We start from the raw sequence: 17,754 nt of genomic DNA on the forward strand, positions 1-17,754 counted from the left end.
AATTTTTGTACTGGTGGTTTGTCCTTATCAGATCCCATATCGTTGAATTAGCTGTGATTTATACCTGAAATCAAACGTAATTTATATATCCGGTAGATACCTTAGTCTCTAAACCTTTTTGTTATTATTCCGCTTCTACTTTTTATTAAGTCTACTTGGGAAAATAAAATTAGTTTACACATTATAAAACATAGTCCGCGTCTGTCTGTTGGGGATACGGATTTTCTTCATATAGTTTCAACAACAGGTAGAGTGATCCCTGAGGAAGGTTTTGGTGTATAATAAGTTTAGGTTTAGTTTAAACTGATTTATGACGATTTTAGTTTAACAAGTCGAAAAAAAATTATGCCTTACTTTACCCAAAACGCTGCTTAAACCTTTAGAGTTACAAGAAAACAATGTATGGTCGGATTGTACCTCTCTAATATATCAAAAAAGTCCACGATGGTATATATCTATCTACCACTACCAAAGATAACCCACAATAATTATTTTTGCTTTGACACACATTTTTACGCATCTATTTTTAACAAAACAGTTAGTATTAATCCTTGTTCAATTAAATATGAAGATCAAAATTGCCTTTTACACTTTGTGAAAAAATATAACTTTTACCTATAATATTCATGATGTTGTGTTGATACTTACCATGGCATTGTAGGTAATCATATTATGGTATAAACTTGCGTTATAAGATTTTCGGTCCTATAGGTATTTAAAGAACAGTAGCCAAAATACCTAATTTCACGTTTTGTTTTTTAGTTCTTGAATACCGATTTTTTTTTTAATTCTGTATATTCAAAACTTCTGCACAAATTAACAATAGCTTATTTAAAAATAAAATCTCTACGTAATGCCGATTGGGAGATCCAGCAATTAGCTAAACTTTAAGCGGAATCTTGAATTCCGCCATGTACCTTCCATGAAATACTCATTATAGTAACTTTCTCTCGAATCCGAGAAACTTTTTTGCTGGCTTAATAGTTTCAAATATCATCCTAGTAGAATCACGATTAAAGTAAAAAGGAAACATCATGTTTTGATAAAGAACAGTTTTTTGCTTGCGTTATGCACACCGCTACCGCGCCGGGTTGCTAGTAATATATCTTAGGGAGTCCCATTCTTAAAGTTTTAGGAGACAAATCACACAGCCACTCTTTGAGTATTTTTTTACTGATTATGAATAATACATTATCAGGATACTTACCAATTTATGGAAACAAATAAGGTATATTTACTGATCGGAACTAAAAGAACACACATAAAAGGGATACATAAGAGGAACTTATTATTTCTTTTCTGAATTTAGTAAATGCGACTGGTTATTTCCTCTTTGCTATAATTGTATTAATTGAAAGACCTTCCATTTCATTGTTACAGTAATTTGGGCAATGCATTATTTTTATACAACGACAAAGATGGCAAAAAGTCCAATATCTTGACAGCGTACTGACAAGAAGTAGTAAAAACTTTTTGTAAATAGCACTCTTTCAAATACAAAAAATGCCCTAGTCGGTGCTCAACCACCCATCGCTTCTCTCTATGGTTGTATAGTTTTAAATTAGTGGTTTCATACAAAACTATAAAATTAATAGGGTCATGCGGTTTTACATTTATATGTTGAATAGGGTATATTTATTAAGGTTGTATAGCACAAGCAAGAAATAAAAAGAACGACACTGTCATGTCTCTCATGACTTCTGGAAAAAACTGTGATGTGTGAATATTCTAATATCTTTATAACTTAATAAAATATATTTATTATATTGAGTAGTCTATTAAAAATAAAAAAAATAAAATTTATTGTGTGCTACGCGGGCTTCTATTCCACTGCAGGTAACGATTCTCAGCCTCTATCAATATTAACATTTGTCTCATTATCATGATTACAGCTTACGTGAAGAAAGATAAGATACTTAATAATCTTAAGTTCTGAAAAAGCCAGAAGGCCAAGAGGCTACTTCCGCGTCCCGCCGTTTTTGTGTATTTTTCTAACATTTATATTTTCTATGGAAGGGACGAAGAATAAGGCAAATTCTTCTAAAAATCTTCTGTATTTTTGCGTCTGATTCTCTCTGTCACCCTAGTATATTAAAAAAATAAAACAAATATTTTTTTATCTACATTTATTGTTAACATCTATACCTAGATATTTAACAAATCAGTGTAACACATCTCTCGTCTTTGTTAAGAGATAGGCAGGGATTACATGTTTTTGTGTAAACATTTAATTGACACTCCACCAAGTTTTAACAGACAACAATACACATATATGATAACATGGAAGTATTTTAGAGTAAGTATTCTTTTATTGTCTTAAAAAATATGTGAAAAAACATTTTTAAACATAAGTTGTACTCGTATAAGAAATGAATAACGAGTAGAATAGCGTGTATGCTAAGCTATACGCGTACCAGGTATACTATATAAAATTGTAGGGCCTTATTATGTAGATTCCACCTTTATATTGACATCCACATCAGATATTTGACTTCAAATTTATATGAGTAGTAGATTTTTGGTTTGATTTTTATTGGCCAAAGATGTTCAGCATCCTTTACGAACATTAAAATTTTTTGATTTTATTTGTACGGACCTTAATTTATAAATTAACTTTGACAAGAGCGTGTTTTTTTATAAACCATAAACCTACACATTAAGACAAAAGGTCAAAATCTTTGTAATTAATGGAGGGTTCCGATCATAGAGTATAAGCGAAATAAATCGCGACTAAGAGATTTCACTCTTATCATCAAATAAGCTAGCCTTAAATAATAAATACTCTGCTTTTAATTATTATAATAAAATACCCTTTTTTATATTCGCAACTTAGGAAAAGTTTGCTTTATAAATTGTGTGGCAATATTCTTTAAGATTGTCGTTCCAACAAAATTCACATACCTATTTTAATTTTTTTTTATTCCTGGTAATTGTCTTTATTTAAAGCGTGTTTAAACGTAACTGAAATAAATTTCATTTTAATAATAGTTAAATTGACATTTATTAATATTATTATTTCATTACAACACTATCTACATACCTACATCTCACAGTTTTTATAATTATTGTCATTTATAATAATCGAATATCAGCTTTAATTCGAACCCACACAGTAAATCGTTAAAAGCTAGTGATTTGCACCAAGCGCAAATTATTAGAAAAACAGCAGTAAGTTTAATTAGTTACAAACTCCAAAATAACTATATACCTAATAAAAGCAAGTGTCAACCTAAAGCCAATTTAACGACACTGTTCAAATACTTTTAAACGGGAATTAATCATCCTGTGACCACGGTCAGTGCAACCCGGTCGAAACCTCAGAAAAAACGGTATGTTAGCGTTAATTTCCGTTTGCGTACATACTCAAGCTTAATCGTCAATATATTTTGACTAGAATGTGCCAACTAATAAACATACATACGCCCACAATACACGATCCATGGAAGTTAATCCATGGAATATAATAGATACATTATGTAGGTATTTTTAATGAAATAATGATTACATAATTAATACGTTCTCGGCTTTGTAGTCTTAACCACATAAATTAAAAACAATTCATAAACAAAATGTGTGCCGTACGTAACAATTTCACTTAATAAAAATGGCATCATTATTTAAAATTAATCAACAAAATACATAATAATATCACTTTAACCTATCACTGAAATTATACAAAATATTTGAGCTAAATATGAGTAAAAAAAGTATGATATGGAAATGTATGTCTTAAATTAATTAGGGCAATCAAATTGCACTTTTCCTACAAAAATGACTAAAGCAGGATTAAAAAATGCAAAATTATAAAAAAATCTAACTTATAAAACTCATGTAAAATGTGAATGTGATTTAAAAAAAGTAAAAAAGCGTACTGCAGGAAAAGGTTAAAAAACATAAATTGGCTACTTAACAAAATAATTCACTAAATAGAACTGAGACATAATAAACAAGAATACACAATATTTTCAATATTGTTATTAGATTATTATTATATTATAGGTTATTATAAAACAAATTAAATTTGTTTATAATGGACGCTTATGAGAAAACGTAGTAAACGTATAGGACTAGTTTTAGTTAGTGCAAATACAGTTATCTTAATAGTTGATCTCTCTTCTTGATTTCTAAGTTCCATAGTGCTTATGGCCTTATTTCAAAGCCTGTGATATATGCTCTTCTAAAAAACACATTGTACTCTCTTTATAATGGTGTATAATATATTAACAGTAGAGTGAGAGTTCTGGATTTTGTTTAAAATTATTTTTCCCGTTCGACTGAATTATCGAATCGAATTCTCAAATTCAAATGGCGCTATCTGTTGTCAGAAATTGCAAAACCCTCACGCTAAAGCACGATCTCTCATCGGTCCATTATTGGAAGAAAACATCTCATAAACATTCTTACCACATCTTAGATCATTGACTTTGGAAGAGGTTCACTTCTTGAGCCCGAGCAGTTGTTCTGCGATGCCCAGGTAGTAGACAGTTTGCGCGATGCCGAATAGAGGCGCGATGACGATCATACGGCACGCGCCGCCCTTGAAGAACGCCGTCGGCCCTTCGTACTTCAATGTTTGTCTGGAACAGAACGTAGGAGATTTAATTTCAGATATTTAAGCTATATAGTAACTGTTTAAGGTAACCAGTAGTTAATTCGTTCTGTAGGCGTTAAAATGACTCTCTTTTAAATTTCGTATCTTTGAATGAGAACCAATTATATTACGGTCAGGGCGCACATCGCGAGGAATTCGGCACAACTTATTACAGAAGTTAGACGAGATTCCTTTGTAAATATCGGACGTTCCTACTCATGTCACTCCTAAATTAAAAATAGAACGAATGTTCAGTAACCCTAAATTTTGTTATTAAGAATTTCGTATATGGTACTTACACGACACAGTCCAGTATAGAAGAGTACTGCCGCTCCCCGGTGCCCTTGGTGAGCGTCTGCATCCTGGTCTTCACCACGTCCATGGGGTTCACCGCCAGCGCCGCGGACGAGCCCGCCACGCAGCCCGACAGGAACGACCACCTGGAATAGGCATCCATTATAAATTAACTGTGCCGTTTGGTAACCGGCGCTCAAGTATAGGACTCTTCTATATCTTTTCCATGGATGTCGTTAAAGACGACTAAGGGAATAGGCGCACATATATCTAGTGTGTGCTTCTTTTCGACGATAGGCTACTAACCTGTTTTTACTTAAATTTCAATTCCACTATTAAGCCCTACAGCTGAAAGTGGCTGAAAGTACAGGATAAAGGCGTGATTACGAGGCGCACGGTGTCTCGAATGGATGATGAAAACATCTTATAGAAATCAAACACAACCATGGCGGCCGCAATAACCACTGATAACATGAAGACGACAGGATTCTCACCAGAAAGCAGTGGGGCCGTCCGGGCTCTCCTTGGGCCCGAGGTCGTTGAGAGTGGCAAACAACGGGAAGTAGATCACGCTGAAGGAAACATCTCTAGCGGCGGTGGCCGTTATGCCTTTGTATAACCCGAATACTCCGCGCTCTCGCAACAGCTTTCTGGTAAGTTCGATAGCGGTGACCCGTGGCACGGTTCTACCCTCTGTAAAAAAAAACATTTTTTTTTATATCCTTGGAAGTGTCAGGAATGTAATTGTACAATAAGGTAATTTATAAGACACGTGATTACTACTAGTGCTGTGTGGTTCCCGGCACCAATACAAAAAAGAATAGGACCACTCCATCTCTTTCCCATGGATGTCGTAAAAGGCGACTAAGGGATAGGCTTACAAACTTAGGATTCTTTTTTAGGCGACAGGCTAGCAACCTGTCACTATTTGAATCTCAATTCTATCATTAAGCCATATAGCTGAACGTGGCCTTTCAGTCTTTTCAAGACTGTTGGCTCTGTCTACCCCGCAAGGGATATAGACGTGATGATATGTATCTACTAACCAACACATGTTATGTCTGACACACATGATGTCTGTCTACCACGTAAGAGATAAAGATATGATTACGTAAGGTATGTATTTAATACCTGCTTTGGCCTGCGCGGCCACCCTGCCCGCGTCCTGCATCTGTATCTTGAGCAGCTCCATGGGCGTCGTGATGACGATCTGACACGCGCCCGCGCTGCCGCCCGCCAGCATCTGACGGTACATCGGCAGCGACCTGATCACATTCGTAAATATTAAATAAATAAATTACACAGATTGAGTTAGCCTCGAAGTAAGTTCGAGACTTGTGTAACGAGATACTAACTCAACGATACTATATTTTATAATAAATACTTATATAGATAAACATCCAAGACCCAGGCCAATCAGAAAAAGTTCTTTTCTCATCATGCCCTGACTGGGATTCGAACCTGGGACCTCCGGTGTCACAGACAAGCGTACTACCGCTGCGCCAAAGAGGCCGTGTATTACAATTATTGGAACCTAACTTACTCCCAATCGTGGTATTAGTTGCCTACTATGGTGGAGATATGAATTGCCTGCGATTTAGGGCTTTCGTTATTGTTGAGATATAGTTATGTACATAGAGAATAAATAACAACCTCGATTGTTGAATGGATGCCGAATCAAAAGGCGTGACGCATAAGGTGACACAGATTAGGTTCAAATTCTGCTGCGGCTCTATACTAATAGTTATGTACATTTGTTGGATTGCTAGATGGTTTGATTGCATTTATGGTGTGGGAAAACCAGAAACTGGATGTTTAACTATGCACTAATATCTAAATATAGATTAATTAGGTTTCCCTGCAAGGTTGCGAGGGCCAGACAGGAGTAACTTCGTGTAGGAACTAGACTTCCTAATCAGGATCCGCTGAGCGTTACATGCCAAAGTAACTCTCCGCTGTGCATGTCTTTTTGTAAGTAGGTATTCGTAGATCGTTGAGTATAGTTGCTCACCCGTCAGACAACGTGAGATAGTGTCGGAACATGTCGTTGGCGGCTAGTTTGATTGCCTTCTCCGGTGTGATGAGCAGGATGTTGACCGCCGACCCGCGGTACATGCCGAAGTAGCCCTCCGCTGCGTATGTCTTCTTGAAACAGTCCAACCTGGATTCAATTGTTTTAGATATATTTAGACCTTGAAGAATAAAAAATATATATTTTTTTAAATTCTCACGGGAGCAAAGCTTAAGTGTAGTATCCCTATACTAATCTTCTCTAAGCTTCTTTCATCTATCTATAGGTACTTAAGACCCTCATCCGCTTACTGGTTAGACCATAAGTATTTCCGAATAAAAGAAAATATGTTTATTTGTATTACCCATAGCTAAATGTCAATGGATCAGTTAAGTCTAATAATAAAATAATAATCTCTGTTCTTTATTTGATGATGCCATATATATTATTTCATCGTAAGTATCGTCATAAAACAAGATAAGAGACTAGGATATCGCTGATCACTATTCAAGTTTACGGTTCACTTTCCATACAGATTTAAATATACTACTTAATACACATGCTATAAACTAAATTAATCTGCATAAATTGCCAATGACGTGGAAAAATCCAAACAAAAATAGATTAGAATATGGTGGTTGGTTAATTCACGAAATTTTCAATGCCTGATGTCAGTACCTTATCTTTTATCATAGAAATGTGAATAATATTTTTAGTATATAAAAGTGAGTACCACCATTTTAGGCGTGGTTCCATCAGCTCCATTTTGTCACATTAGAGATATAGCTTTTAATCGGTGAAATTCGTACCACTGCTTGCGACAGCGGGGATGGTTTAAATAGTTTCTAAAGACGCATATCAAAAACCGAGAAGCATTCACAAATGATGCGCGAAGGTATCGTTAAATTTTTGCGTCATAATATTAGCAGGAAATGATGGGCATAGTTGCCGGAGAGAGGTAAGTAGGCCGGAGAAAGAAGGCGCGGCATCAATCGAGAGCGGAGCACACCCGGCCAAATTAGATAGTTGACGTAACGATACAGTTGTTATGTGGGGTGGCAGTGATTGCATCAGATATTACATTCAAGATATCATACCTATTATCATCATGAAATGTTGTCAGTTTGTCACATGTGTTTTATCAAAATATGTAGGTACCTATCAATTGATTTATATCGAGCTTCACTATGTTAATCTAGTTCATTAAAATTAAAATCTTATTATCTTAAATCTTATCTAATACCTATATAAAATTCTCGTGTCACAATATTCGTTCCCGTACTCCTCCGAAACGGCTTGACCGATTCTCATGAAATTTTGTGAGCATATTGAGTAGGTCTGAGAATCGGCCAACATTTATTTTTCATACCCCTTAGTGATGAGGGTTGTCCACCCTTTACATTTGTTTTAACTAGAATATACTTAAAAATTATTTATATGGCAAAACAACGTTTGCCGGGACAGTTAGTAACATTATATAAAGCTACCATATTATTTGTTTTAATGACTAAATAAAAAAAATAAATAATTATTTAACTATAGGTATTAAAAATATTTTTTTATAAAGGTTATTCGCCCCTTCAATCTTTAACACGTTATTCTGAAGCACTCTACAGGGAACGCAACTATTTTCATGAGTTTTACGATATTCTTCACAATATTTCTAAGCATAGTTAAAAGATATTTAATATTCCTGCAAATCCGGGCACAACAGTGTTCTTAAAATGTCGAGTTATTATCTGCTTATTTTTAACCAGTTTAATTTTTTTTTGTACAAAGCTATCTCAGTTGCACCTTGTACCTTGACTGGCAATCTGAAATATAGATAAGGCAAGCTCAGTTATAAAAAAGTCAAACAACAATAGTAGAAATGTATGTTGTCAACAAGACCGACAATGACATCGTGCGACCTATTCCGCTACGTGGGATGAACTCTCACCTTTGTGCCGCATCCACTCACCACGTTTACTTATAAGCAATGACGCAAAAAGAGATCACTTCGACACTCAAAATATATTGCCTTTTCCAGTGAGAATATTTTATTTATTTCCTATTTTATTAGGTATTTTTTAAAAGATGAACAAGAGATACATTTGCACTTCTAGTTGCATCGCTAAGAGGCTGATTCGGTAATTGACTGTTCCGTTCCGAGGATTGCAGACTCCGATTACCGAACGAAATAAATTGTTAGTAGGTATTAATTCTGGAAAACTAAAGAACTACCGTATAGGTAATAACAAAATGCGGCCCATTATGTATCTATGCAGCAAATTTACGCGCTTTGATCCAAAATTTGTCTCCTTGTAACCATGCAACTAACCAGCATTCCAACATCCAATACAGTTTTACTTCTTAGCACAAGTACCAGTTATTTCTTGAAATAAAAGATCCGTTTTGAACGCGTTCTCAAACCTTACTTACATGCTCTTGTACTGTTTTTCGCCCTGCGGCCCCACGGTCTGGTTCTGCAGCCGCGTCTTGACCAGGTCCAGGGGGAACACCACCGAAACCCCCACGATGCCGGCGATGCCGCCATTTATGATTTTCGGCAATAGGCTAAAAGAGATTAGATATTGTCATGAGTAATACATGTGCCGAAATAATAATTTAGTTATAAAATTTTGCCATTTTATGAGATAAGAGATATTGAAAAGAAGAATCATTAATTTCTATTTGAGAACAAAACCGATAACCACAGCAATAGATTTTCCATTGTTTTACTCTTCCATCATATATTCAAAATTACAACAATTTTTTTTTTATGAAAAAATTTTAAGAAGATGTATATCTAGATTTATTTCAAATAGGTACTTATTGTTCCGATATGTAAAGTAATGAGACAATGACTGACTCAAGGCCGTAATGGTTTGGTAAATAAATTGATTCTTTATGGCTCTGTCACGCTGAAGTTTACATAAAAAAAAAATAGAATAGCAATTTATAAAATCTTGTTACACATTTTTATTTTTTACGAAATTGTGTATATCTCGAAAACTACTTGATTGATTTGATTGGAAGACCTCACTCGCCCGGTCAATACGTATTTAAGTAAGAAATTTCAGTATTAAACATCAAAATATCACACAATATTTGAATATGTTGTATTATTGTTATAAGAATAGAATAGATTTATTTCCAAAATTGGATGCAAGGTATCACCTATTGACGTCACATTATTTAAACATAATAAATTAAAGATCAGCATCTCACACTACACAATGCATTTTATCATTGGAAAATTAATAAATAATAATGTATAGTTAATCTCCTGTAATAATTAAGTAAAATTAATTTTAATTTTAATAGATTTCATTCCTTAAATACATATAGCTTCAAGGCCTACAAATACATAGTTAGAATAATTTACAAAATACACATCCCAGTGGCTTAGCAACATCCACTTTACTATTGACACATGCCAGATGGATAGTGTAACTACTTGTTAGATAACATCAATTATGAGTATTTGAACCCATTAACACTTATTGGGCATGTCCTGCTATAAAATACAAACTTATGATTATTATGCAGGAAGATATACACACATATGTAAATATCATAAATTCTTATTCCACTCTCTCTTGTAGCTGCTCTGCTCTAAAATTTTAAAATTATGTCTTTAGCAAATAGAATGATTGATTTTTAAATGAAAGTGTTTCAGATATTGTATGTATGTGAACAACAAATGAAGTAGGTAATAGAAAAGCTTAAAGAAAATATGGCAAAAGCTCCATCAATACAATAAGCATTATAATATTATAATTATATTTTGGTGCATATTACTTGAGTGAACTTACGCAAATTTTTGAGGAGCTTGTGCAGAGGGAGTCTTTGAGGAACTCATTGTGTTTATTCACCTGATAAAAGTACCTGTGTAACAAAGGATTCAAATAAATATTTTTCTTTTATTTGCCCACTAAAAATTTCATGATAAACCCGTTTTTACAAAAATAGGTTTGGATGCAAAATTAAAAAAGCAGACAAGACTTGAAGGCAGGATTACTTTTAGTTAACATAATTACTTTGACTGGAATTATTATTAACTAGCTGTGCCTGCGACTTCGTCCGCGTGGAATAGTTATTTCGGGCATCATTGAAGCCCTCAAGGATGAATAATTTAACTTTCACAGTTCCTCTTAAATAATTAAGCAATTTTGAATGGGAATGCTTTAATACCTGTAGTGAAATTTTTAAGAAAAATTAGGGGCACAATATATGTATGCATTAAATTAGACTTGTACAGTAAAGCAAGGGTGTCAGCAAATGCAACTCTGACCTAAAAGAGGTTTTGAAAACAAGTCATTTTATCAAGATTGATTTTGTTGGTGCTCTTGGCACACCTTCTTAATTTTCCTGCAGCAAATTAATTAATTGATTAAAAGTCATTTGTCTACTAGTCTAACAATCTGTTGTTGTAGTAAAATAGATCTTCACTGTTATTATTGGATTAGCAATTTTTGTTGGCAGCTAAACATTAGCTATTATTAGCATTAGCATCATAAAACATCACAATTTGAGTGGATTTAAACAATGTTTTTTGAATAATTTTACGTACAAGGTAACTTAGTCACAGAAGAATTATTATATACTTAATAATATATATATACTTAACAGTATTATTCGATAACACTTATGATAATTTTTTTATTTAAAGATGAGCTTAAGTAAATACTTATACAATTACAGAATCTGCTATTTAATACCCATTGGAAATTACAGAAAAATATTATAATACACATATTCTCTTGAATATCATGTGTGGTTCTCATTTTCACAGAGCGATCGATACCTTTAAGTATGTAAGAATCTATTTGTAAAATAAAATAAAATTGGTAGGTACTTACTTTTACAAGATAACAGTTTATTGGATTCTATAAAATAAGATTTGAGTTAAACCATGATAGGTATATCATATATAAAATGACAAAACTTAATTTCCAACTAGATTTCCTAAAGTATTTGACGAAAAATTAATTGAACCGTGCTATGTAGGGATGACGATCTGAGATCGATTAATCCAAGAATCGATTTTTCAAGCCCAAAGGATTAATTTTCAAATCGATATGCAGTACTGAATCAATGCAGGGATGTTTCGCCCTTGAAAGTCGTCATTCGATTTTTTTTGTTTTGGTAAAGACCTTAAAGTTATTTAACAATTAGTTGAATGTATCCGTAATACGACGATGTCGATAAAAGGGTAAATTACGCAAAAACTCGCGAGATAGCTGTATGCCCAGTTTCCTTCGCCACCATTTAAAAATAAAAAAAATTACGTTTGAACCCTATATCATAGACATGTCTATGTCATAGCTATTTGACTGTTATGGTAATATATAAATATAAATATATACGGGACAGATTACACTGATTGAGTTAGTCTCGAAGTAAGTTCGAGACTTGTGTCACGAGATACTAACTCAACGATACTATATTTTATAATAATAATAAATACTTATATAGATAAACATTCAAGACCCAAGCCAATCAGAAAAAGTTCTTTTCTCATCATGCCCTGGCCAGGATTCGAACCCGGGACCTCCGATGTCACAGACAAGCGTACTGCCGCTGTGCCACAGAGGCCGTCAAAGAGGTAATGATTGATATCACCGAGTTTACTGGCAAGAGAGCAATTATTATGTTATCTTCTTGTTTTTCATAAAATGGATTTATAAATACATTATAAAGGCAAACTTGAAAATAAAACTATTGTTTAGAAATCGATATTTTAGACCTTTGATTATTTTTTTAAACTTATAGATCCACTTCGATTTAAACCGATTTTATCATCGTTCTCATCGGAAGGTATCCCATCCCTAGCGCCATACCGATTGCCGACGGAAATCGATAGCCAAATGTCATCTCCGAAAGGTTAGAATGACAATGACAGAACAAAACTTTTTTAACGAAAGCTATGCACCATGTATTCTTCTCGCGTGAATTTTTAGGTCATTTTGACCTTGTACCCTTGGGTATGAGAGTAACAACTTTTACATACATATACTATGTACCTACCTTACATAACGTTTATAGACAAAGCCTACTTGAGATTGATATTTCAAGTGCAGCTATATGGTTAAATTATGGATTAAGATTTAAATAATAGCTGTTGCTAGGCCATCGCCTACAAGAAGGATACTACCTAAGCTTATTAACCGTTCCCTTAGTCGCCTTTTACGACCTCCATGGGAAAGACATGAAGTGGTCCTGGTGTAAAGTGCCGGGAATCTCAAGGCATTAAATAAGCTTAGATAATTTTTGAAATCTGTTAACTCTGTCTGCCCCGTAAGGTAACTTTAAAGTTATACTTAGGTATTTTAAATTTAAAAGCTACTGAATACATTTATATGCCCAGCCATTTCAGTTCCAAAAGTTGAGACAAATTTAACACATACGATGGGAGCATGCATCCGTGAGAAAGTTTTTAATTACCGTATCTTCCTACTTGATAAAGCCATTATCATCTGGTGGGTTCCAGGTTACATCTACAATGGTGTGGCTTCAGCGCCCGTGGTCCACTAGCCTGCGTGGACTACCCTCGGTCATATGATAGTGAGCGCTGTCTGATAGTGTGCTTGAGCCGTTTTCGCATTTAATTAAACGGAGAGAAGATAGAATATTACTTGTAGTATCAAAACAATACGCCTGTCGAAAGTGATAGTGATCTAGTACCTATACCTATTCCGGCCGTTTTTGTTCAGCCCTACAAAATTGCAGCATCCAGCCATTAAATCTTAATTTGATCCCTTTCTATTTACTACCATTTCCGTATTCAAGTCATATAAAATGATCAGTGGGTGTCTGATAACACATCATAGTTTGATTGGAGATCATACAGTAAGGACACTTTTAGTCCCAAAATGTGTACTAAAGCTTTTGTAAGTGTATTATGTGCTATTTATTCGCTTTGGATATAGTGTTGCAGTGTGTGCCACACACACAAAGATGAGAGAGAGAGAGATTCGGAGTGGTCAATAAATTCATATAAAATGCCTAAATACAAGTCTTTTTACTACCTACGAAGTAAAGTACATAAAATAATACAGTGGGCAAAGTGACTGATCTCGTCTTGCCTTCTCAAGTGGAGAAGGCAACACGAGATCATTCACTCTCATATCGTGATCGTTGGTACCAAGTTATTGCTCCCAGGGATGACATGAATGTGGATGAAGCAAAGGAAGTATGCAGGGATCGTGGCAAGTGGAAAGAGGTAGTCTCTGCCTACCCCTCCGGGAAAGAGGCGTGAGTTTATGTATGTATGTATGTATGACATTCACGCCAGAAGGAAGAAAGCATTGAAGTTGGTCAAAAATCAAAGAACCACTAGTAATGTTGCATTCTATAAACTTAGGTACTATTTCCTGACTCATTTTATACTTAGAATCAAAATAAAAGCAGTTTCTCTTTGATCAAGGTTTTCCTGGTCTTGGTGGCATGCGCATTCGCCGTTGACAAGCCTGACAAGAGGAGTGCGGGCTGGGACCCGGCTGTGTGGCCACCTGTGCCGATCGCATGGGCGCCTTTGCAATCAGGACCTGGTAAGTATGATTACCGCTAGTTACTTGCTTCTTTAACTTTATAAGTTCTGAACAAAGATGATGTAGACAATCACCAAACTGTCACCTGTTAGAACAATGAATAGTTGTTAACGTGACAAACTAAGAATTGAAAAAGGTTTAAGACAGTCGTGCTCATATATAGCCAATGACGTTGTATCATCCGCTTGTATATGTAGTAGATATTTCTAACTATTCTGAAAATCTATCAAAAAGCTTTAAAAGTTCCAGGGTGGTCGTCAGACTCCAACTCGGACGTGGCTGGCGCGGTGGCAGCAGCTAAGGCAGCGGCGGCGGCGGTAATGGCGGCGCAGCATGAGGTGGCCGCAGCGAAACACGCCGCCTTGGAGCAGCAGGGCATCGCCAGCGCTAAGGAGGCTGCGGCTGCTCTTGCTGCTCATAAAAGGTTCGCATGTTTAACTGACCTAACAACGGAACTTAATCTGAGTCGTAACTTCTGATCGTAGCCTAATTTCAATATGCTGAGAAGATGTATGCGACCCACTACCTATATTGATCTCGTTAATACCGAAATCTTTACATATAAGCATATAAGCAAACTATGTACTTATAACTTTCCCTCTGCCTCACAAAGAATGTAAATGTGACATTTGTCCTCAAACAGCGAAGAAGCAGCTCGTCACGCTCGAGCGCACGCTTTAGAAGCAGCTCAAGCAGCAGTACAGGCGCAAGCGCAGCTGGCAGCGGCTAAGGCTCGGGCAGCCGTCGCCCAGAAGATAGCCGCCGCCAGAGAGGGCGCTGCAGCGAAGGCAATCCATCGCGCTGCGCATAACCAGGCCGCAAGGCTGCAAAACGCTGGTAAGTAAGACTGATTAAATTCCACTGAAATTTAATCCATTTTGAACATTAGCTTTAATGAGCAGGCATGGTCCCAAGCCTCTTTGCCTATACGGCACGGTGGTTTGGGAACCCGCAAAAGTCTGCGTAAATCACTACTGTCTTGTCGAGTTTCCTTAGATCGCCTCGTCCACCACGGACTCTCTTGCGTCACGGGTGCCGTCATGTCCCATCAATGTCAATCTCGCCATGCTGCCCTTAACGACATCTTGTGCAGGGCGCTCATCAGCGCCGACGTCTCCGTGGCATTAGAGCCTCAAATCGTGCGAGACGACGACAAGCACCCTGACGGAATGTCTTAGTTCCGGCCCCGATAGAGTACGGGTCGAAATAATTTTGATAAATCCTACTGTTTCTTTTTCAGACATAGAATCCCTCAAGCTATCTGTGATCCAGAGTTCAGGCGCGGCGGGCGCGGCCGGCGCTGCGCAGCACGCCGCCACGGCCGCCGCCGCAGCGCTGCGCCCCGCCGGGTGGAGCCCCGAGCCCGCCTGGCCCAAGCCGTGGAACCCTTGGACCCCACCTGCAGCACCCTGGGGGTGGGCCTGATTGTAATTTGCTATACGCACTCGACAAACCTATTTCTTATGTTTGATTAATCTTTACGGTATGGTACATTCGCGTAGAAAATATTGTAATTAGATACTTTCAGTACTTATGCTAATATTGACTTGGTTTTTGAAATAAGTTTTAATAGAAGTATGCATTGTTTTCAAGATTTTTATTGTATTAACTGATTTTATAGTTTCGTTTTGCATTTAGACTATTAACTATGAATAATTCTTACAGAACGCGCACGTAACGTAGGTACCTGTATTTTAACTCTGACGTTTCGGCGGTTACCTGATGCAACTCATACAATAAAGGTTTATTTTACTTGCCAAGATTACCGTAATATACATTATTAAACTGTTCCTTCTTATTAGTACCACTCACATTAATCAATATATTACTGCTTTTCTAGGGATAACTTTGATAAGTTTACATTTAGCAATTAAGCAATTGAAAAGCAGCTTAATTTTAAAAATGACATTTTACATACAGTCAAACGCAAAAGTTCCTACAAAACTTTGTGAACTCCTTTTATAAAAATACGCAGTTCGCATCATTTATTTCGGTGAATTTTGCACTTGACTGTACATAAATTCACATTTAAATAACTTTGTTCTAAGAAATGTATACTTAAGTAAATAAATAATGTATAAACTTCAATTTTTTTTCTTTCTTCGTCGTAAAAACGATTGATTTCCCCAATACGCCTGCGCGGCGGGGACTGAGCTCCATCTATTTTCTCCTTCCAGCATCCCAAATCATCTGGTTCTTTTAAAATTTTCTATTCAGTGATGTTGAAAAATATGTTTAGTGAAAAAAAGTGTGAAATGGTGTGAACAAATGGTAAGAGTTAATTTGCAGAGTTGGTGAGTAAATTAGTTATGGTGACACCGGGAGATGAAAGGGTGTGACGTGGTGTTACTGCAATATTCATCCTCAATTAGGTTAAGTCATTATGATGCCTACCTCAAGCATAAATAACAAAACAAGGATCTATTTAAATTTGCAAGAAGTAACAATTATTTTGCCCATTATCCAAAATAACTATACCTACCTAAGATGAGTGTCCAATAAGGAATTGGCATGAAAGAGAATGTTTCTGGGAAATTCCTGTAACAAAAAAATATACATACATGTTATATAAAATTTCTCGTCTTTATTATAGGGTAGACAAAGGCAACGGGAATCCTAAGTTTATATGAAAAGACTTTCCCTTGATTAGCTTTCTATAAACTACCTTGGAACACACTAGGTTAAGTATTTTTTGGCGATCAGATCAGCATATAAAAAATTAACTAAAGCAAATAAATTTGCTTGCTTGACAGAGAAAAGACCAAAAAATTACAGGGTTCGAGTAAAGATATAAAAAAATAAATTAATAAATAAAAATTCATGTGATTGCTACAGAGTAGAATATCTTGAGTATGATAAAAAATTAAAATCAAAAACAAATAGGCTCGAAGAAAATTACCGTACCTTACTATTTAATTCAATTTTTACGCAAATATACATATATACATACATATAAATATGCATACTTACCCACCACGAATAACGTTTAGTTTACGGCGACAATGTGGCGGCTGCTAGCCCTGGTTGCGGGCGCGACCCTGGTGCTGGCAGACGACAGAGCCGCCGACAGAAGGAGGTTCTCCAACCCCACCTACTACAACGTGGGCGGCGTGCTGTCCAGCAACGAGTCTATTGCCTTCTTCAAGGACACGATTTCTGTAAGTTACTTATCTATTTATAAAAAGTTATTTAGGTATTCATGTAGGACTGTATATTTTTGTCGATGCTGTGTTTCCCAGCTTTTTGTCATAGTATTACAAACATCTTTTTCCATGCGAGTCATCAATTTATCTAAATTTTTTTTCTTCGTAATTGCTTCTATA

The 17,754-nt window shown here is 35.8% G+C and overlaps 2 protein-coding genes across 3 annotated transcripts; one reads left to right on the forward strand and one right to left on the reverse strand.

The window, feature by feature from the left end:
- Positions 1-2,643: 2,643 nt before the first annotated feature.
- On the reverse strand, positions 2,644-11,908 carry LOC106131485 (mitochondrial glutamate carrier 1). Of its 2 annotated transcripts, XM_013330598.2 has the most exons (8): positions 11,741-11,908; positions 10,694-10,766; positions 9,318-9,452; positions 6,897-7,046; positions 6,017-6,150; positions 5,380-5,578; positions 4,891-5,031; positions 2,644-4,577 (listed from the first exon to the last, which is right to left on the reverse strand). In XM_013330598.2, the coding sequence occupies exons 2-8, from the start codon at positions 10,738-10,740 to the stop codon at positions 4,436-4,438; spliced, it is 948 nt and encodes a 315-aa protein (XP_013186052.2). In that variant the 5' UTR covers positions 10,741-10,766; positions 11,741-11,908; the 3' UTR covers positions 2,644-4,435. The 2 variants fall into 2 exon arrangements, with proteins under 2 accessions (XP_013186052.2, XP_060806080.1); XM_060950097.1 differs by lacking the exon at positions 10,694-10,766.
- A 1,845-nt stretch (positions 11,909-13,753) lies between these two features.
- On the forward strand, positions 13,754-15,875 carry LOC106131423 (uncharacterized). The gene is made up of 5 exons (XM_013330535.2): positions 13,754-13,771; positions 14,308-14,431; positions 14,681-14,855; positions 15,075-15,268; positions 15,672-15,875. The coding sequence occupies exons 1-5, from the start codon at positions 13,754-13,756 to the stop codon at positions 15,854-15,856; spliced, it is 696 nt and encodes a 231-aa protein (XP_013185989.1). The 3' UTR covers positions 15,857-15,875.
- The last annotated feature ends 1,879 nt before the right edge of the window (positions 15,876-17,754 follow it).

This window comes from Amyelois transitella, chromosome 20, assembly GCF_032362555.1.
Source record: "Amyelois transitella isolate CPQ chromosome 20, ilAmyTran1.1, whole genome shotgun sequence".
Lineage (NCBI taxonomy): Eukaryota > Metazoa > Arthropoda > Insecta > Lepidoptera > Pyralidae > Amyelois > Amyelois transitella.